Here is a 22,816-nt window from a genome sequence, read left to right as displayed (position 1 = left end):
CATTCCTGGAACATTCCTTTGCTAAATCAAGTGGCGTACTGTAATCCGATGAGAAAGTGTTGAAACGCAAGAGCTGATCGCGTTCATACCGTAGAGAGAGATGCTGAGGAACTGGATGTCCACCATCTTGAATAACGTCCAACGGACTTGTAGCGGTCGCGCAGTAGAGCTGATGGAATAGGATGATTCCTGTTAACGTTACCGCTAACCCACTGCTCATCGCTTTCTTCATTATGATGAATACAACATTTGCGCACTAATCTTCACAACTTCAGAAATATAAACTCAATTTAACAACAAAACTCAAGAATAAATGACAGAGCTCTTTGAATACGTGTCGCCACGGCGCAGCGCCACCTATACACATATCACCTATGTCTCACCAGCAGTAGGGCGGGAGTGATGAAACACCACGTGATCTGGAAAACAATGGCGGCTTCCGTCCTATCATCATCTCGATGTCAGCACAAAATTTTCGTATGCCTGCATTAAAAAAAGAAAAAGAAAACCATTCACATCTTCAATATAACAACAGTTTATGGTTATTAAACATACGACTATAATAACAGAAAGCATTAATCAGCCGTGAAAATACATGGTTATTGAAGCGGAACTCATTGTTCGCTTCTGACTAATTGTTTAAACAAATGGTGAGTTTACCATAGATCCAGGCAATGACTGTGCACTCAAGGAATGCCGCCATCAGCAGGAAGATGAAGGAGAGGTACCAGTCTACCAACTGAAACATGTACATTCCTCCCTGAAACACACAGGAAGGAGATAAAGGGAAAATATACCAATAGGAAGATAAAGGAAACATGCAGGAGATACATACAGGAAGGAAGATAAAGATGATATATACAGGTAGGAAGATAAAGATGATATATACAGGTAGGAAGATAAAGGTGATATATACAGGTAGGAAGATAAAGGAGAGACATACAGATAGGAAGATATAAAGGTGATATGTACAGGTAGGAAGATATAAAGGTGGTGTATACAGGAAGATAAAGGTGATATGTACAGGTAGGAAGATATAAAGGTGATATATATATAGGTAGGAAGATATAAAGGTGATATGTACAGGTAGGAAGATATAAAGGTGGTGTATACAGGAAGATAAAGGTGATATGTACAGGTAGGAAGATATAAAGGTGATATATATATAGGTAGGAAGATATAAAGGTGATATGTACAGGTAGGAAGATATAAAGGTGGTGTATACAGGAAGATAAAGGTGATATGTACAGGTAGGAAGATATAAAGGTGATATATATATAGGTAGGAAGATATAAAGGTGATATGTACAGGTAGGAAGATAAAGGTGATATGTACAGGTAGGAAGATATAAAGGTGATATATATATATACAGGTAGGAAGATATAAAGGTGATAAAGGTGATATGTACAGGTAGGAAGATGATAAAGGTGATATATATAGGTAGGAAGATAAAGGTGATATGTAGATAAAGGTGGTACAGGTAGGAAGATATAAAGGTGATATATATATAGGTAGGAAGATATAAAGGTGATATGTATATAAAAGGTAGGAAGATAAAGGTGATATGTACAGGTAGGAAGATACAAAGGTGATATATATATAGGTAGGAAGATATAAAGGTGATATGTACAGGTAGGAAGATAAAGGTGATATATACAGGTAGGAAGATAAAGGTGATATGTACAGGTAGGAAGATAAAGGTGATATATATATAGGAAAGGTAGTGATGTATACAGGAAGATAAAAGGTGATATGTACAGGTAGGAAGATAAAAGGTGATATATACAGGAGGAGAAGATAAAAGGTGATATGTACAGGTAGGAAGATATAAAGAAGATATAAAGATATATGTACAGGTAGGAAGATATAGGGGCATTGATATATATAGGTAGGAAGATATAAAGGTGATATGTACAGGTAGGCAAGATATAAGGTGGTGTATACAGGAGAGATAAAAAAGGTGATATGTACAGGTAGGAAGATATAAAGGTGATATATATACAGGTAGGAAGATATAAAGGTGATATGTACAGGTAGGAAGATATAAGGTTGTGTATACAGGAAGATAAAAAGGTGATATGTACAGGTAGGAAGATATAAAAGGTGATATATATAAGGTAGGAAGATATAAAGGTGATAATATGTACAGGTAGGAAGATAAAAGGTGATATGTACAGGTAGGAAGATATAAAAGGTGATATATATATAGGTAGGAAGATATAAAAGGTGATATGTACAGGTAGGAAGATAAAAGGTGATATGTACAGGTAGGAAGATATAAAGGTGATATATATATATACAGGTAGGGAGATAAAAGGAAACTTGAACAGGAAATAAGATAAAAGGTGATATGTAGAGGAATTACGAAGGGATAAAGGTGATATATACATGTAGGAAGATGAAGGTGATATGTAGAGGAAAAAAAGATAAAGGTGATATATACAGGTAGGAAGATAAAGGTGATATATACAGGTAGGAAGATAAAGGTGATATGTACAGATAGAAAGATAAAGGTGATATGTACAGGTAGGAAGATAAAGGTGATATGTACAGGTAGGAAGATAAAGGTGGTATGTACAGGTAGGAAGATAAAGGTGATATGTACAGATAGAAAGATAAAGGTGGTATGTACAGGTAGGAAGATAAAGGTGATATGTAGAGGTAGGAAGATAAGGTGATATGTAGAGGTAGGAAGATAAAGGTGATATGTAGAGGTAGGAAGATGAAGGTGATATGTACAGGTAGGATATAAAGGTGATATGTACAGGTAGGAAGATAAAGGTGATATATACAGGTAGGAAGATATAAAGGTGATATATACAGGTAGGGAAGATAAAAGGTGATATATACAGGTAGGAAGATAAAGGTGATATATACAGGTAGGAAGATAAAAGGTGATATATACAGGTAGGAAGATAAAGGTGATATGTACAGGCCAGGATATATAAAGGTGATATGTACAGGTAGGAAGATAAAAGGTGATATGTACAGGTAGGAGAGATAAAGGTCATATATACAGGTAGGAAGATAAAGGTGATATATGTACAGGTAGGAAGATAAAAATTGATATGTACAGGTAGGATATATAAAAGGTGATATGTACAGGTAGGAAAGATAAGGTGATATGTACAGGTAGGAAGATAAAGTGATATGTACAAGGTATAAATGTATGTACAGGTAGGAAGATAAAAGGTGGTATGTACAGGTAGTGATAAAGAATTAATATGTAGGTATTATGTACAGGTATGCAGGCAGAGATAAAGGTGATATGTACAGGTAGGTAAAGGATATGGGTAGAAAAGGTGATATGTACAGGTAGGAAGATAAAAAGGTGATATAACCTGGTGAGGAAAATAAAGGTGGTGATATATATACAGGTGGGAAGATAAAGGTGATATATTTTTGGGTAGGAAGATAAAGGTGATATGTACAGGTAGGAGAGAAGATAAAGGTGATATATATATGTAGCACGGTTGCAGAAGATAAAGGGTGTGACTTGTACAGAAATAAGATAAAAGGGTGATATGTACAGGTGGGAGGATATAAAGGTGATATGTACAGGTAGGAGAGGAGAAAGGTGATATGTACAAGGTTGGGAGAGATAAAGGTGATATATATACAGGTAGGAAAGATAAAGGTGATATATACAGGTAGGAAGATAAAGGTGATATGTACAGGTAGGAAGATAAAGGTGATATGTACAGGTAGGATATAAAGGTGATATGTACAGGTAGGATATAAAGGTGATATGTACAGGTAGGAAGATAAAGGTGATATGTACAGGTAGGATATAAAGGTGATATGTACAGGTAGGAAGATAAAAGGTGATATATGTGATAGGTAGGAAGATATAAAGGTGATATATATATAGGTAGGAAGATATAAAGGTGATATGTACAGGTAGGAAGATATAAAGGTGGTGTATACAGGAAGATAAAGGTGATATGTACAGGTAGGAAGATATAAAGGTGATATATATATAGGTAGGAAGATATAAAGGTGATATGTACAGGTAGGAAGATAAAGGTGATATGTACAGGTAGGAAGATATAAAGGTGATATATATATAGGTAGGAAGATATAAAGGTGATATGTACAGGTAGGAAGATAAAGGTGATATGTACAGGTAGGAAGATATAAAGGTGATATATATATACAGGTAGGGAGATAAAGGAAACTTGAACAGGAAATAAGATAAAGGTGATATGTAGAGGTACGAGGATAAAGGTGATATATACATGTAGGAAGATGAAGGTGATATGTAGGGTAAAAAAGATAAAGGTGATATATACAGGTAGGAAGATAAAAGGTGATATATACAGGTAGGAAGATAAAAGGTGATATGTACAGATAGAAAGATAAAGGTGATATGTACAGGTAGGAAGATAAAGGTGATATGTACAGGTAGGAAGATAAAGGTGGTATGTACAGGTAGGAAGATAAAGGTGATATGTACAGATAGAAAGATAAAGGTGGTATGTACAGGTAGGAAGATAAAGGTGATATGTAGAGGTAGGAAGATAAGGTGATATGTAGAGGTAGGAAGATAAAGGTGATATGTAGAGGTAGGAAGATGAAGGTGATATGTACAGGTAGGATATAAAGGTGATATGTACAGGTAGGAAGATAAAGGTGATATATACAGGTAGGAAGATAAAGGTGATATGTACAGGTAGGAAGATAAAGGTGATATATACAGGTAGGAAGATAAAGGTGATATGTACAGGTAGGAAGATATAAAGGTGGTGTATACAGGAAGATAAAGGTGATATGTACAGGTAGGAAGATATAAAGGTGATATATATATAGGTAGGAAGATATAAAGGTGATATGTACAGGTAGGAAGATAAAGGTGATATGTACAGGTAGGAAGATATAAAGGTGATATATATATAGGTAGGAAGATATAAAGGTGATATGTACAGGTAGGAAGATAAAGGTGATATGTACAGGTAGGAAGATATAAAGGTGATATATATATACAGGTAGGGAGATAAAGGAAACTTGAACAGGAAATAAGATAAAGGTGATATGTAGAGGTACGAGGATAAAGGTGATATATACATGTAGGAAGATGAAGGTGATATGTAGAGGAAAAAAAGATAAAGGTGATATATACAGGTAGGAAGATAAAGGTGATATATACAGGTAGGAAGATAAAGGTGATATGTACAGATAGAAAGATAAAGGTGATATGTACAGGTAGGAAGATAAAGGTGATATGTACAGGTAGGAAGATAAAGGTGGTATGTACAGGTAGGAAGATAAAGGTGATATGTACAGATAGAAAGATAAAGGTGGTATGTACAGGTAGGAAGATAAAGGTGATATGTAGAGGTAGGAAGATAAGGTGATATGTAGAGGTAGGAAGATAAAGGTGATATGTAGAGGTAGGAAGATGAAGGTGATATGTACAGGTAGGATATAAAGGTGATATGTACAGGTAGGAAGATAAAGGTGATATATACAGGTAGGAAGATAAAAGGTGATATGTACAGGTAGGAAGATAAAGGTGATATATATATACAGGTAGGAAGATATAAAGGTGATATGTACAGGTAGGAAGATAAAGGTGATATGTACAGGTAGGAAGATAAAGGTGATATGTACAGGTAGGATATAAAGGTGATATGTACAGGTAGGAAGATAAAGGTGATATGTACAGGTAGGAAGATAAAGGTGATATATACAGGTAGGAAGATAAAGGTGATATGTACAGGTAGGAAGATAAAAGTGATATGTACAGGTAGGATATAAAGGTGATATGTACAGGTAGGAAGATAAAGGTGATATGTACAGGTAGGAAGATAAAAGTGATATGTACAGGTAGGATATAAAGGTGATATGTACAGGTAGGAAGATAAAGGTGATATGTACAGGTAAGTGATAAAGGTGATATGTACAGGTAGGATATAAAGGTGATATGTACAGGTAGGAAGATAAAGGTGATATATACAGGTAGGAAAATAAAGGTGATATATACAGGTAGGAAGATACAGGTGATATGTACAGGTAGGAAGATAAAGGTGATATATACAGGTAGGAAGATATAAAGGTGATATATGTACAGGTAGGAAGATAAAAGGTGATATGTACAGGTAGGAAGATAAAGGTGATATGTACAGGTAGGAAGATAAAAGGTGATATATGTATAGGTAGGAAGATAAAAGGTGATATATACAGGTAGGAAGATAAAGGTGATATGTACAGGTAGGAAGATAAAAGTGATATGTACAGGTAGGATATAAAGGTGATATGTACAGGTAGGAAGATAAAGGTGATATGTACAGGTAGGAAGATAAAAGTGATATGTACAGGTAGGATATAAAGGTGATATGTACAGGTAGGAAGATAAAGGTGATATGTACAGGTAAGTGATAAAGGTGATATGTACAGGTAGGATATAAAGGTGATATGTACAGGTAGGAAGATAAAGGTGATATATACAGGTAGGAAAATAAAGGTGATATATACAGGTAGGAAGATAAAGGTGATATGTACAGGTAGGAAGATAAAGGTGATATATACAGGTAGGAAGATAAAGGTGATATGTACAGGTAGGAAGATAAAGGTGATATGTACAGGTAGGAAGATAAAGGTGATATGTACAGGTAGGATATAAAGGTGATATGTACAGGTAGGAAGATAAAGGTGATATGTACAGGTAGGAAGATAAAGGTCATATATACAGGTAGGAAGATAAAGGTTATATATAGGTAGGAAGATAAAGGTGATATGTACAGGTAGGAAGATAAAGGTGATATGTACAGGTAGGATATAAAGGTGATATGTACAGGTAGGATATAAAGGTGATATGTACAGGTAGGAAGATAAAGGTGATATGTACAGGTAGGAAGATAAAGGTGATATATACAGGTAGGAAGATAAAGGAGACATGAACAGGTAGGAAGATAAAGGGAACATATATACAGGTTGGAAGATAAAGGAAACCTGTATACAGGTATTAAGATAAACGTTAAGGGGTAGGACGACAAAGGAAATAGGTAGATATGTAGAGAGACTGAGAAAACATACAGGTTGGAAAGTAGGGTGAACATTTACAAGTACAGTCTGTACGAAGATAAGGACACATGGGAGGTACGGGAAGCTGCAAATTGGTTGAAATCACAAGATGATATTTTTCACACTAGCTTCCAACTGTGTCGCTGCTTGTGTTACCTGTGTTGTAAAGATGAGTCCGGTGAGGTATGACAGACAGCAATAAGCGAGTGTGACAGCAAGGCGATGCCTCATGAAAGTTGGGTAGTGGTCCACCATAGCGGAGATACACGTCTCTACCATGGAGAACTGCAGGTACAATACATAGATTATCTCCCTTTGTGGACATCCATGATCAGTGGGTGAGTGAGTAAGTTGGGTTTAATGCCACTTCCGACAATAACCCAGTTATATGACCGCGTGCCAGCTTGATTGGGGGAAAAACAAGCGATGCTGGTCGGAGACGTTCACCATTTTGTTTATAGAACCCAAGAGCCGAGCACGGTACAGACAAACCTAGAAACATTGCCGGATTCAAACACACGATCATAGGTTCTAAACACTTCACTGCCAGGAGACTTTGTGTGCGTGCGTGCGTTCGTGCGCGTGGAGAAACTTTGTTATGTCTTATTAAATGTCCGATTTTATAGCAGATCGTGTTTAATATAACATATATGGATTCTGGCACCAGTGAGTGAGTGAGTTGGGTTTTACACAGCTTTTAGCAATATTCCAGCAATATCACGGCGGGAGACACCAGAAATTGGCTTCATGTGGGGAATCGAACCCGGGTCTTCGGCATGATGAGCGAACGCTTTAACCACTAGGCTACCCTACCGCCCCTATATATACTGACATCAGATGTACATACTATTGTATCTATGGCAACAAAGACAAGCATGGCGAAGAACAGGAAGCTCCATAGCCGGGGGACCGGAAGATGAGTGAGAACTTCTGGGTAGGTGACGTAGCCTAATCCGGGTCCTGGAGATAGATTTGGACATAAATGTTCCATGTTACGCATTAATTTGAGTGTTCTGTATATTACTCTGATTCCAACCCTTGTCACAAACCGACAAACCATCCGTCATGTCAAGTAATTCAGAATATCGGCGTGGCAGATTCCAAATCTTGTCGTGAGCATCAAATCTAACTTGCGAAAATGAACGCAATGGTCCGAATGTAGTATATAAATACCACCCTATACTGTGGAACTATGGATACTTTACGTTAATCAGCGCAATCGAGCCCACATTTAACTTTTTTAGAATCAAGTACAAAGTTTGCAGGAAAATATAACCAACGCGAACTGACAACGTTTTGAAGGAGTTTCAAGGTCAAATGACTACGCTACGTCTTGACGCTGCGACACGGAACATCGCCATTGAAAGAATCCACGCAGGAGATTACCAATCTTCTGTTGCCAGACGTCTGAATGTTAGTCTGAGCACGATATCACGATTTGCATCTCCTTACATCCAAACAGGTATAACGAATGACCGTCCCCGTACAGGCAGACCTAGAGTCGCCTGAACGTCGCAAAAAATCCAAAACGACTTTTTGTGATGTAACACGACATGCACGTGCATACTGACGGAATAAAACATCCTACGCAACACGTGACCAACATAGTAGTACTAAGAACACCAAAAATATGCCACTTTTGAGGCAAATGGAAAGAGACAATACTGTCGGAATGGCCCAGCTAGGAGCTAACCACACCGTCATTGTCAGAACCTTCAGCTGCACCCGAGCAACTGTCATCAGACTGATGCAACGACTAAGATAAACAGGCAATACGTCAGACAGGCCTTGGACAAAGCCCGGTGATGATCGCCACATCCGTACAATTCATCTGAGAAATCGTTTTATAACGGATACGTCAACGTCAGCGACGGCACTAGGACACCGTATCAGTCGGCATACAGTGTACTGGCGACTAAGAGAACATGGTATTCGAGCACGTCGATACCCGTGAAGTCCCGGGTTAGAATGTGCCTTAAGTAACCCATGCTTGTCGTAAGAGGCGACTAACGGGATCGGGTGGTCAGGCTCGCTGACTTGGTTGACACTTGTGATCAGTTCCCAATTGCGCAAATCGATGCTCATGCTGTTGATCACTGGATTGTCTGGTCCAGACTCGATTATTTACAGACCGCCGCCATATAGCTGAATTATTGCTGAGTGCGCCGTAAAACTAAACTCACCCACTCACTCATCATTCGATCAACATTTGATGGCATTTTGCAGGGAAAAAACGCCTTGCTGATTGGGTTAAAGTTCAGACTATGATGCCACGTGTCTTTCAGTGTCAGTCAAACGGTACTTTCGACTTTTCACCAACCCGTGCTTGTCGTAAGAGGCGACTAACGGAATCGGGCTGACACAAGTCATCGTATTCCAACTTCGTAGATCGATGCTCATGATGTCAATCACGGGCTTGTCTGGCCCAGACTCGATTATTAACAGACCGCCGTCATAATATTGCTGAGTGCGGCGTTAGGCGATAAGCAAAAACAAACACAACATATTTGTGTACCTGATGAGACAACCTCTAACACCGGAACCCCCGTCTCCTTGGACATGAACCCCAGGATGGAGAAGACCACTAGACCGCCAAACATGCTGGTCCCTTCGCTTACGAATGTCGCAATTATTGCGTCTCTGAAATCAGAATTATTCGTGATAAACCATACAAACAATGGACAGTATTCGTACACTTTACTTTAGTGACAGTGCTTTTCCATTCGTAGATCGATGCTCATGCTGTTGATCACTGGATTGTCTGGTCCAGACTGGATTATTTACAGACCGCCACCATGTAGCTGGAATACTGCTGAGTGCGGCGTTAAACAACCAACCAACCAACCAACCAAGTCATTCCATTCTGTTGAATATGAAGCTACATTGTGAGTGAGTGAGTAAGTCAAGGCACATCAGCATTGCTTCCATCTTCGTACGAGTAAAATGTGAGTTCCTCCCTGGCATGTTAGTGGTTACAATCTACTGTTGTTTGTGTTGTCGGAACCCGCTTGTTCAAGGGACGCACGTCCTCGTTTCCAGGACAGACAATACATTTTATTGAGCTACTTACGTCCCGTGGAACGACCAATTTTATATATCCCTTTAATATGATGCCAATGGTAGTCTACCTGTCACCATCATTCTTTATTATATACACTTATAAGGCCATAGGCCTCCAGTACATCATCTGAAATGTGTTACGAATACATTACCTGGTGACGGTCTAATTATAACCGTATTATGTAATATGTATTTTAACAATCACATGTCATTAATGAACGATACTTGTAACCATTTGAATTGTTATAGAAATATTCCTTAATATATTTTCTTTATAATATTAATATTACATTGTATTTAACCCGAGAAGATCCTGGTTAGAATTGTTCTTCACAGATACCCATCTGTTTCGGAAGAGGCGAATTACGGGATTGAATGATCAGCCTCGCTGACTTGGTTGACACAGGTCATCGTATTTCAATAGCGTAGATCGATGCTCATGATGTTGATCACTAGATTGTCCTGTCCAGACCTCCGCCATATAGCTGGAAATTTGCTGACTTCGGCCACCCGATTCCGTTCATTCGTGACCAACTCGTGTTATTCCGGGACAAGGTTGGAGGTTACGGAAAGGGGCGAGTGGTGAAGAATGGATTCCGTTAGGTGCATCTTCTCTATGGGTTGTTGAAGATCAATTCTAAACCGGATCTTCGAAGGTCACGTTAAATTGGACTTTGGTCATGAGAGTGAATGTCATTGGTAGATGCAACACAAACAAACTAAAAGTTGCAGAGAGCATACATTCTTCTGTGTTTACCAAAAGGGAGCCCTACAACTGAACGTTGTTACCTCAGGCAGTTGTTGTGGAAGTCGTTGTAGCTGGCCATGGTGATGAGGCCGCCCCAAGCAGGACCGAGGGAATAGAACACCTGTAAACACGCCTCCAGCCACACCTGAAACCATTAGTTTCAATCATCGAGGCATTGTGTTGTACACCGCCAAAGCTACTATCTCGATATTTTATTTAAATTCAGACCCTTTATAATCCTGATCACTGCTTCAGACAGAAATGAATATTCTTTTATCGATCCACGGATAACTCGAAATATATGCAGGTCTTAATTATCATTAATGTTCAAAAGAAATTAAAGACCACTGTATTGATTGACATTACCATAGTCTATCTGTCTTTTATAAGAATCGGGTATTCCTTCACTTGTCTGAGTAGTATATGTTTTCAGAACGTTTTATTGAACGTTAATGGCGGCGGGGTAGCCACATGGTTAGAACGTTCGCTCGTCATGTTGAATGGCACACACACCGTAGTATGTGTGAAGCCCATGAATTGTATTGCTTGCGATATTGCTAGAATATTGTTGAAAGCTACATAAAATCTCAACTCACTTACTCGCTGATATTAGTGAGTGTTGGCAGTGTATGAAATGAGCCAAAAACCAGCCAGACATCAGGGCTGGAAACTTAAAAATGTTACCAGCCCAAAATGGATTTAACCAGACCAAATATGGTGAATTAATTCAGATGTATGGAACATCTAAAAAATTTACCAGACCATAGGGCTAGCTGGCTGTAAATTTAGACCGTCCGTCAGAAATGTAGACCGACTCGGGCGGTCGGACGGCCTTATTTCATGCACTGGTGTTGGTGTATGATTTTATGCCGCTTTCAGCATTCTTCCAGTACACGACGGAATGACACCAGAAATGGGCTTCACACATTGTATCCATGCTTGGAATCGAACCCGGGTCCTCGGCGTGACGATTGAACGCTTTAACCATTAGGCTAACCTACCGCCACTTGTCAAGGAATAACACGGCGTAGTGACACCAGAAATGGGTTTCACATACTGCGGGCAGCTGAAGCCTGCACTGGATATAAAGTTTTCTAAGTTTTCTGAAATTAGGCAAAACTTGTTTTTGTATCTTTAGAGCTTTTCCTGATTTCTAGAAGGATTGTGTAGTGTACCTGTATATCCGTGAGCCGCGAAAAGTCCGGCGTGAGGTAGACGAGAACTCCCTCTTTGCCCCCGGGAAGCATGAGGCCCTGGACCAGTAGCGTCACCAGCAGTATGTAGGGTATCGTCGCCGTCACATACACCACCTGTACAGGTAATAAGGGTAACTAATTTGATTGTAGACGTCACGTACACCACCTGTAAACGTGACACTCACAATTACTGTGACCGTCACTATCACGTACACCACATACAAAAGTGACACTGATAATTGCTGTGGTTGTCATCGCCACGTACACCACCTGTACAGGTAATAACTAATTTGATTGTAGACGTCACGTCCTGTACCTGTGAGTGAATATAGTTTTATGCAAGACTCAGCAATATTCCAGCTAAATGTCGGCGGTCTGTAAATAATCGAGTCTGGACCAGACAATCCAGTGATCAACAGCATGAGCATCGGTCTGCACAATTGGGAACCGATGATAGGGGCGGATACAGCTTTTTGAGAAAGGGGGTGCACACTATTGAGAAAAGGGAGGGTGCACACTTCATTTCCACCCGAGTTTCAATGGTCATTTAATAAACTTTCAGGACAATAGGGGGGAGTGCGCACCCCTGCAAACACCCCCACCCCCTAGGATCCGCCTATGGATGACAAGTGTCAACCAAGTCAGCGAGCCTGACCACCCGATCACGTTAGTCGCCTCTTACGACAAGCATGGGTTACTGAAGATCGATTCTAACCCGGATCTTCACGGGTTAGACTTTTCACGATGTTTATTTAAGGTTACATTTGGCCTATGCATTTGTTGCATTCAAATATTCATATTGGCCTTCCACACATGGTAAATATTCGTCTCTTTCACATTGTGTATCGGTATCACAACAGAGTTTAAAGGATGTCACATTTGAAGAAATGTCACATTAAAATAATAAGGGAATTATAATCGTTTCGTGACCTTTCCGACGGAATGAATTCCCTTGATGACAGAGAGGAAGATGATGGACCATGCCGCCAGAAGACACAGGGCCAGATGCCACTGGATGTGGCCGACCTCCTCAAGGCCACGGGAAATACCCAGGGTGTTGTATCTGTAGGAAGGATGTAAGTGAGTCAGTAAGTAACACATTGTAAATGTATCAGATGGTGCATGTGCATGACAATCATTCTCAATAGAAGTGCACAATTACTACAAATTCACGTCGTCTCCATATACAATACATGTTCCAGTAAATGCTTGATTAAAGCGTTACAATATATGATTGATTTATTTTAAAATTGAAGTGGCAACATAATAATTAACTTTACTGTCACACTTTGCAGTCCATATTTGTGAGAAATGCCCCAGCTAAGAGAGAACTTGTCAAAATAGGAGTGCCCCCTACAGGAGATAGTATATCGACGGCGTTAGTGAGATGACATGCTGAGTTGTGGAATCGGAAACAAGTGTGAAATGACAGGGCAAGATCTATTTAGACAACTTTTAGGAAGTCATACTGTTAAGCATTTTCTTAAATTTCACTAAAAAATGAAATGTTCTATGTTTCATGTATTTTACGTTATGGACTAAAATTAAGCTGAAATTCAATTCTAACTGGCAGTGAACATCTGTATTATCGCGTAGTTAGTTTATTTAATTGTGGAATAAAAGAAAACCAAAACGTTTCATATCATATGGTGCCTTTAACAACTTTCTATATTTAGATATAACCTTATGGTTAAGGGTGTATTTTACGTTATGCCCTTTCTCGCAAAATGGAGAAAATAAACATGCGTCAAATCATACTATGGGTTGGTTAGGTGCTAATGATGCCAGCAAATGGAGAAATCTGCAAAATCATGCCAAGTATATCAGTTGGCTGCCAACGAACATCGTCATTGTATTTTACGTTATGTATATTACGTTATGTATATTACGTTATGTGTATTACGTTATGTGTATTACGTTATGTATATTACGTTATGTATATTACGTTATGTATATTACGTTATATATAAATTGTCGGCTATATACATTAAATCCAGAGGGATAAATTGTCAAAAAAGGTTGCAACATGCACAGGTGGGTTAGCGCACTCGACAATACGATAGTATGTCAAGTGATGAACGATGGTATAACGTAATACACACCAACCCCTTTTGTCTCGCAAGTTTATTAAATGACCATTGAAACTCGGGTGCAAATGAAGTGTGCTCCCCCTTCTCCTCAATAGTGTGCACCCTTCCTTTCTCAAAAAGCTGTATCCGCCCCTGTAATATGAATCTGTAAATATGAGGAAATCTTTAATGCTGTGTAAACGTTATATTCGGAATTTGCCCTAACCGACAATGAGTGTTATCGGTTTGAGGTTACTTAGGTGTAGTTTATGCTAAAAGACGAACATAAATGTTTTTCCACGAACATAAATGTTTTTCATAACGTAAAATTCAATAGTCATAACGTAATATGCAGTCAAACCTACATCAACCCTCATTATAGATATACTCTCCCCAAAAAGAAACGCATCATGAAAAAAAGCAATTTCATGTAGCAGTGAATTAAAACGTGATTCATTTCACAAAAGGTTTTGTTCTGTTTATGAGTCCTATGGTGTTTATGTTTTGAAACAACTCAACAAAACGCACCATCCGTAAAATACCCGTATTTAACAGCATGATTTTCAATTTCGGCGTGTAGTGTCACAGAATACACAATTCACATGCAATGCACGTGAAAGTTTGGGATCAGATAGTCTCAATGATGGGTATAAAAGGTTGATCGCTGTCTGTCGATTTTAACTGTATTTGGAATATTGTTGACGAACGCAAAATGCCACGTCTAAGTGAAGCCAACTGTCATATCACCATTGGTTTGCTTGAAGCTGGCCAGTCTCAATGTGCAGTTGCCCGACGCATGAATGTTCACCAAAGCACCATTTCACGGCTCTGGGAGAGATATCGCCGGCAGAATGCGGTAGCAGATGCCCCTCGTAGTGGGCGACCTCGAGCGACCACTGCGGCGCAGGATCGCTACATCCGGGTACATCACCTGCGTCATCGAACAGCTACGGCGACCAGTACCGCTCGACAAATACCCGGATTGAGGAGGCTTTCTGCACAGACCGTCAGGAACAGGTTGAGAGAGGCTGGTTTACGTGCCAGAAGACCTTATTTTGGCCCTGTGCTTCGACAACAACATCGTCGACATTGAGTTCAATGGTGCACCAACGTTCAGGCCTGGAACCTACCGAATTGGCGTAGAATCTGGTTCAGTGATGAATCACGATTTCTATTGGAACGACGCGATGGAAGAATGCGGGTGTACAGACGTCGACGTGAACGTTTCGCCATCGATTGCGTTCCCCAGGTGGACAGATTCGGCCGGGGAAGTGTTATGATGTGGGGGACAATCACCTGCCGTAGGAGAAGTGGTTTGGTGATGATCCAGGGCAACCTGACAGCTCAACGGTACTGTGACGAAATCCTACGCCCACACCTCCTTCCAATCATTGATCGCCAGAGGGAGTTGTTTCAACAGGACAATGCCAGGCCCCACACAGCACGTCACACTAGAGACTTCCTCCAGAACCACAACATCAATGTGCTCCCCTGGCCCTCAAAATCACCGGACTTAAACCCGATCGAACATCTGTGGGATGCCCTGGACAGACGGGTGCGTTGCCGTAACCCTCAACCCCAGACACTTCAGCAACTCGCACAGGCACTACAGGCAGAGTGGGCTGAGAGATTCTGAGACCTATTTGTTCGATGCCGAGGCGATGCCGTGCAGTTCTGGATGCCCACGGTGGTCACACGAGGTATTGACTTCAGCGCCACCACACGTCTCCATGTGACACTCAAACTGACTTTCCTCGAGTTGGTGCCAAAGACGGATAAGTCTGCATTCCCAGTGTGCAATTTCGCTATATTTCATTGACTCATAAAGCCTACAAGATGTTTCAAAATAAACATAAAAATACAGTTGAAATTCCTATATGCGTTTCTTTTTTGGGAGAGTATAAAAAAAATTCATAAATTACAATTTTGGGAAAACGATAATAAACCATTAGGTTTGAATTGGATGTTAAAAATTCATAAACGTAGTTAAAATATACGTGACCTTTGCACCATGGAACTTACAACCTCTTATTCCAACTTTCGATTTTTTTTTAAAATACCTATATGCAATTGTTCACTTACATTGAGAATGAGTGATGATATTCAGAAGTTAATTACAATATATTTCGAAAATTTTAAATGAAATGGACCTATGTATGGAGAAAGTAGGTGAGGCAGAGCGTAACACATTGTAAATGTAACAGATGGTGCAAAGTAAACATGTACATAATATTCAGCAGTTAATTACTATATATTTCAAAAATGTTAAGTGATTATTTCATTTGCAAACTAAACACCATTAATATTTGTCAGCACTGTTTATCCAACTGTTAACATACTTTTGAAATGCATATAAAATATATTTGCAATGCAAACATTATGTAGAAAATACGTGAAAATATATATCAACATTTGTACTTCTACCGGACACTTATGACGTATGACAATAAATTGACGTACAAAGAAAGTACACATCTGTTGTTTGGGGTTATTCTCTATAATATCCAACATAGATATTTTGAAAAGCGTTTTGATTGTGACTTACAAGCCACAAACATCGTTCGCGTTGCCAAAATACCACAGAGTAATTAACGTTGTTGTGGGGAAATATTTGACGTGTACTTTCTTTTGTAGGTCAGTTTATTTATATATTTTTCATTTAAGTTTGTACGTTATATGTGATGCGATATTATGTAGCAGGCACGCATAATAGAAAAAGATATGTGTCATTTTGAAAGCAGAAGTTAGGATCGTGAATATTTTGGGGAATATTTTTGTCGAGCGAAGACAGAACACACAATATCAAATATTAGAACAAACAACAAATATTAGAACACCTTCAGCTGCATATCTAAGACATGTATATATAATGAGTTCTTATTGATTAAAACATATTTCTGAATGAAACTACTGGCATAACGGCGTACTGAGTTATTTGGTTATAAATTGTGTTTTCAGATTTCATAAGGTTCGCTTGTATTTATGGGCTGTATTTATACTGGTGTGTTTGTAATTATCCCAGTGTCAATACAGAACCCTTAAATGATCTTACAAAACCGGGGCGGTGGGGTAGCCTAGTGGTTCAAGCGTTCGCTCGTCACGCCGAAGACCCGGGTTCGATTCCCCACATGGGTACAATGTGTGAAGCCCATTTCTGGTGTCCCCGCCGTGATATTGCTGGAATATTGCTAAAAACGGCGTAAAACTACACTCACTCTCACAAAGCGGAAAACATCTGAGACTTGTATCCCTCTGTCCTCTCTCATCCGGGGCGGTGGGGTAGCCTAGTGGGTAAAGTGTTCGCTCGTCACACCCTAGACACGGGTTCGATTTCCCTTCGAAACCTGTTTCTGGTTTTCACCTCCGTGATATTGCTGGAATATTGCAAAAAGCGGCGTAAAACTAAACTGACTCACTTCTCCGCGATGTAACGGAAATACTGAAATCAACCCCTCTTTTACCGATCATATCCTAATAAACGATGTAATGAGTGAGTGAGTAAGTGAGTTTGGTTTTACGCCGATTTTAGCATTATCCCAGCAATATCACGGCGGGGGACACCAGAAATGGGCTTCACACATTGTACCCATGTGGGAAATCGAACCCGGGTCTTCTGCGTGACGAGCGAACGCTTTAACCACTAAAGCTACCCCACCGCCCCTAAACGATGTAATGCTATTATATACTTACGTATTCGAACATTATAAGTTATAAACACACTACTGGATCATTCACGAGTATCTTACTGCCAAAATTCTTCAGCTGCTGTGTGAGAGAGCGTTGTATTCGACCAGAGGGTAGCACCATTGACGTCAGCATCTGCATTATCAATGTAGGAACACAACGTCGCAACGTCTACATCGGTGACATTGGCCTCGTTATCTGGACACGTAGTGTTGGAAAATGGGAAAACAGTATGGTTCTGTAGAACTCTCATGCTGGTTACACACAGGTCGGTGTTCCACCGGTTGCCGCATGTTGACCACGGTAGGGTGGGCGAGCAGGACCTCACCAGGTAATAGATGGACCAGGCCAGGACCGTGGTGAAATAGGCACATGTTAGGCCAGAGAGAAGAACCATTCCAATTCCAAGACCTTTTAAAACAGAATTAACATACAATAAGAGAAAAGCCCAAATAGAAGTTCTCTCAGCTGTCATACAGAGATTCAGTATACTGTAAATGTTTATGACGAGTGAGTGAGTGAGTTTAGTTTTACGCCGCTTTTAGCAATATTCCAGCAATATCACGGCGGGGGACACCAGGAATGGGCTTAACACATTGCACCCATGTGGGGATTCGAACCCGGGTGTTCGGCGTGACGAGCCAACGCTTTAACCACTGGGCTACCCCACCGCCCCTGTTTATGACGAACACGCTTATGACGAACTAACGGATATAACGAACCGTTTCCGTTTGTTTTGGGAGGGTGAGGGAAAGGGGCAGGTGGTCCCAAGGGTCCCAGGGGCCTGTTTATTTAAGCCGAAATACGTATAACAAACTATGGTCATTAAGAACTGAAACTGTTGGCCCCTACAGTTCCTTATGACAGTACTTAACTGTATTTTCAAAAAAAACGATTTGCGTGCGCGCGCGTGTGCGTGTGTGTTGTTGTTGTTTAACGCCGCACTGAGCACTATTCCAGATAACTAACGACTGTCCGTAAATGACGTCATCAGCATCGATCTACGCTCTTGAGATATGTAGAATTCAAGCCAGTGAGCCTAATCCTATTTCCAAATGGTCGAATCTTATTACAAGCCTGGACTGCTGAATATCGAATTACCTTAAGTTCTCATTTTAAGTGGGCGGTGGGTTAGCCTAGTGGTTAAAGGGTTCACTCATCACACCGAAGACCGAGTTCGATTTCCAATGTGAGAAGCCCATTCCCTTATCTCTGGAATATTGCTAAAAGCGGCATAAAATTAAAGTCACTCACTCTGATTCTAAGTTTATGAGGATTTCCCCACGAAGATATTTAGAGTAGAGACAAGAGAACCGTTATAAGTAACGCCGTTCACTTTCTATAGTCCAATGCATTTAAGAGAAGTGAGGTTAAAGACATAATTTTAACTGAGGGATTTGGTTTTTTTAGAAAACAGAAGTTAAGTGTGGAAACGTCTTAATAAGGGTGAGTGAGTGACTAAATGCGTATTGATGTACTGCGCTTTAAGCTTCATTCCGAATAATCCAGGCTTTGCACATTACCTTCAGCGTGACGACTAAGCTACCCCATCGCCCTCTTGTACAGTCGCCGTTGTACAACAAAGTTATTTTGTACAACAGCACCCTGGGCCCCGTTTCACAAAGCTCTCGTAGCGCTACGACTGTCGTAAGTCTATACTACAGGGCCTAGATTTTCGAAGCTCTCTTAGCGATAAGATGGTCGTAAGTGCCATACATTAACATTAACTGACGACTATCTTAGCGCTAAGAGAGCTTCGAAAATCTAGGTCCTGGGCCTCAATTTTCGAAGTTCTCTTAGCGCTAAGATGGTCGTAAGTGCCATACATTAACACTAACTTACGACTATCGTAGCGCTAAGAGAGCTTCGAAAAACTAGACCCTGGGCCTCAATTTTCGAAGTTCTCTTAGCGCTAAGATGGTCGTAAGTGCCATACATTAACATTAACTTACGACTATCTTAGCGCTAAGAGAGCTTCGAAAATCTAGGCCCAGCAGTATAGGAGGTACGACTGCAGGGCCTAGATTTCGAAGCTCTCTTAGCGCTAAGATAGTCGTAAGTTAATGTTAATGTATGGCACTAACGACTGTCTTAGCCCTAAGAGAGCTTCGAAAATCTAGGCCCTGGGCTTCAATGGTTAAGATGACTCACCTTTCATAAGGGGACACAATGCCCAGATGTGCAGAGCGCTCTTCCCCGAGAACTGGCCCAGACACACCTCCAGGAAGAAGAGAGGTAGGCCACAAAGTACCAGGAAAATAACGAAGGGGATCAGAAAGGCTCCTGCAAGTACATCGTACCAAATATAAAACGTGAACGTGTGTGGATAACTAGTCTCGGTAATCCACCGAATTATACCCCAGGAGCTGTGAAAGGTAAAATAGTGGTGAAACGTATGTGAGAGTATCCCTGAAAGTCAGTGATGGAGCCAGGTGTTTGTGAAAAGTGAGTGAGTGAGTTTAGTTTTACGCCGCTTGTAGCAATATTCCAGCAATATCACTGCAGGGGCCACCAGAAATGGGCTTCGCACTTTGTACTCATGTGGGGAATAGAACCCGGGTCTTCGGCGTGACGAGCGAACGCTTTAACCACTAGGCTACCCCACCGCTCCCTTCGTGAAAAGGGTAGGGAAGACCGGGGTCAATTGTAACACGTTTTACTTAACTTCTTGTAGTTCGATCCCAGACGACCGCTCACAAAGTTAATCGGTACTAACTAGTACATTGGCTTCTTGGCTTTAAACCTCAGTGTCGTTTCAAGTTCACTATCATGTGTTTACAAAGTTATTACGTATCAAATGCAATGACTACAAGTGTTACAATTGACCCCTAGCACGGGGCAATTGTAACAGGTGGATGGGGCAATTGTAACAAAGAAGGTTCAAATGTAACAATTTGTTTATTTTCCAAATAAAATCAAAATAAAATGTGGAAAGATGTTATCTTGATCAGTTGAGGTGGAAATGGATTAACAATAAACCTTTATCACCACCGACATTTAAAATGTTTTTCGTTTAAAATTCATGTATTGGTATGCCCAAAAAATAATACAAAGACTTACATCAAAAACTTTCACCCGAGGCTAAAACTATCAACATAACACTGAAAATGTTCTACTATGATAAACCTAGTAAAGAACTAACATAAAACCTTCATCATAATTTGCTTTATTATCATAACACAAGGGAAAATTACATGGGGGCAACTGTAACACAGTGTTACAATTGCCCCTGATGTCAGTAGCCATATTTCATGCTACCTTGGGCTAACAACCTGGGCTTCTCAAATATTTCTACTTCCAAATATGTCGTAATATCTAAATGTTACACTTGAAAAGTTAATTTCATACCAAACACCATTTACTGCATTAAGAACGGTTTAATACGTTTTGTGAAAAATTTACTTACCTATGTGAAAAATGATTTTTCGTCAACTGTATCTCGCTATAAGCGAGCAGATGAAAAACGCCTGGATGAGTACCGCAGGAAAGTAAAGGGAAATAACTCTACTATCTACACTATGCTTGAGCGAAAACTTTTAGAGTAATCGCCCTTGTTACAATTGACCCCGGTCTCCTCTACGTATGCCGTGCCACATCCATAACAACTCAGCAGTGTAAAGAAAAGCGCCTAAACCATTTCCACAAAGGACAAACTATTTGGTAGAGATGGCAGATACCTGTCGCTATATCGTGAGTGGGTTAATATTTCCCAAAATTACCTGCAGATTTGTGTTATGATCAACACGATCATTGTTGAAGACCAATTCTAACCCGGATTTTCACGGGTCTCCTATCAGTGAGAAACTGATTGTCCGATGCAATTTTGTATATTGACTTGTACCGTATGTTCTCATATTTTTTAGTTGAACAACTGACTTGTATTTACTTAATCATGACGGGTGCCACCTTGGTGAACATCTGGTATTATTCGAAATAAAACGTCAGTGCCAAAAATACCAAGTCAAGTCCAATCTAGTATCTAGGGCAAAGTAGCTGCGAAACATTACAGTTATAGACGATGACGCCAGGTTTTAGCAAAGAGAGTAAGCATTAACCCATAGCATCCGCCATTCACACAACTTGCAGTGAAAACGAAGTAATCCTACCGTGCTAAAGTAGCCTGTTAACAAACCATACAAACAGGTGATCTGTTATTGAGTGAGTGAGTATGGTTTTACGCAGCTATGATCGCGGCGCGGGACACCAAAACTTGCTTCACCCATTGTACCCATGTGGGCGTTACGAGCGGAAGCTATAACCACTGGGATACCCCACCGCCCCTCTGTTATTGAAAATAGTTGGGGATCTGGAACGGGGTTAGTCTCTTTTATTCGATGGTATGTTATGATAACAGATATCCCATGCTTCAGTGATTGAAACTGGTCGGCATGGCAGCAGGGAGGGAATCCCTGGGAGAGAAGATCGTGTACACGTGAATGAGTTTAGTTTTACGCCGCACTCTGCAATATTCCACCTATATGGCGGCGGTCTGTACATAATCGAGTCTAGACAAGACAATCCAGTAATCAACAGCATGAGCATTGATCTCCGCAACTGGGAACCGATGACATGTGTAATATGACAGGGCAGCGATATCGGGATGAGGTTCTCCAGCCAGACGTTTTACCGTTCATACGGCAACAGAACAATGTTGATGTGCTTCCCTGGCCAGCTAAATCACCGGACATGTCGCCTATTGAGCACGTTTGGGATGAAATGGAAAGACGCTTGCGACGCTCACCAAATCCGCCTGTAACGCTGTAGTAACTGCAACAACGTCTTCGTGAGATCTGGGACAAAATCCCACAACGATGTCATAGACGACTGATTAATTCCATGCGACGGAGATGTGTTGCCTGTATCAACTCTGCTGCTGGTCATACCCGGTATTATAGTGGGAGTTTTCATTTTACCCCCTAAGCATTCAGATTGGTGTTTTGCCCTATGAAATTGTCACTAATCCGAAATTAAGGTTGTCATTAGCAGGTGAAATGTGTGTTCTATGAAATAAAAGTGTTTACTGTGTTTGTATTAAC

The 22,816-nt window shown here is 40.3% G+C and overlaps 1 protein-coding gene across 1 annotated transcript; it reads right to left on the bottom strand.

The window, feature by feature from the left end:
- Window positions 1-379: 379 nt before the first annotated feature.
- On the bottom strand, window positions 380-22,468 carry LOC124282707 (sodium-dependent proline transporter-like). Its single transcript, XM_046718727.1, has 11 exons — window positions 22,408-22,468; window positions 19,932-20,063; window positions 17,843-18,191; window positions 12,958-13,090; window positions 12,007-12,141; window positions 10,873-10,976; window positions 9,539-9,663; window positions 7,871-7,983; window positions 7,180-7,308; window positions 661-760; window positions 380-483 (listed from the first exon to the last, which is right to left on the bottom strand). The coding sequence occupies exons 1-11, from the start codon at window positions 22,466-22,468 to the stop codon at window positions 380-382; spliced, it is 1,485 nt and encodes a 494-aa protein (XP_046574683.1).
- Between the last annotated feature and the right edge of the window lie 348 nt (window positions 22,469-22,816).

This window comes from Haliotis rubra, unplaced genomic scaffold (assembly GCF_003918875.1).
Source record: "Haliotis rubra isolate DU_JTF1 unplaced genomic scaffold, ASM391887v1 Scf301, whole genome shotgun sequence".
NCBI classification, from domain to species: domain Eukaryota; kingdom Metazoa; phylum Mollusca; class Gastropoda; order Lepetellida; family Haliotidae; genus Haliotis; species Haliotis rubra.
The sequence above is the reverse complement of the archived record's forward strand: the minus strand, read 5'-3'. Positions and strand labels throughout refer to the sequence as shown.

Bases quoted from the DNA above. Each gene is read 5' to 3' on its own strand.
- LOC124282707 (XM_046718727.1), bottom strand. From the start codon at position 22,468: ATGTCCGGTGATTTAGCTGGCCAGGGAAGCACATCAACATTGTTCTGT. The intron at 761-7,179 runs GTAACACAAGCA...TGTGTGTTTCAG, and splicing joins GACTCATCTTTACAACACAG to GGAGGAATGTACATGTTTCA. The intron at 484-660 runs GTAAACTCACCA...TTTTTAATGCAG, and splicing joins AGTCATTGCCTGGATCTATG to GCATACGAAAATTTTGTGCT.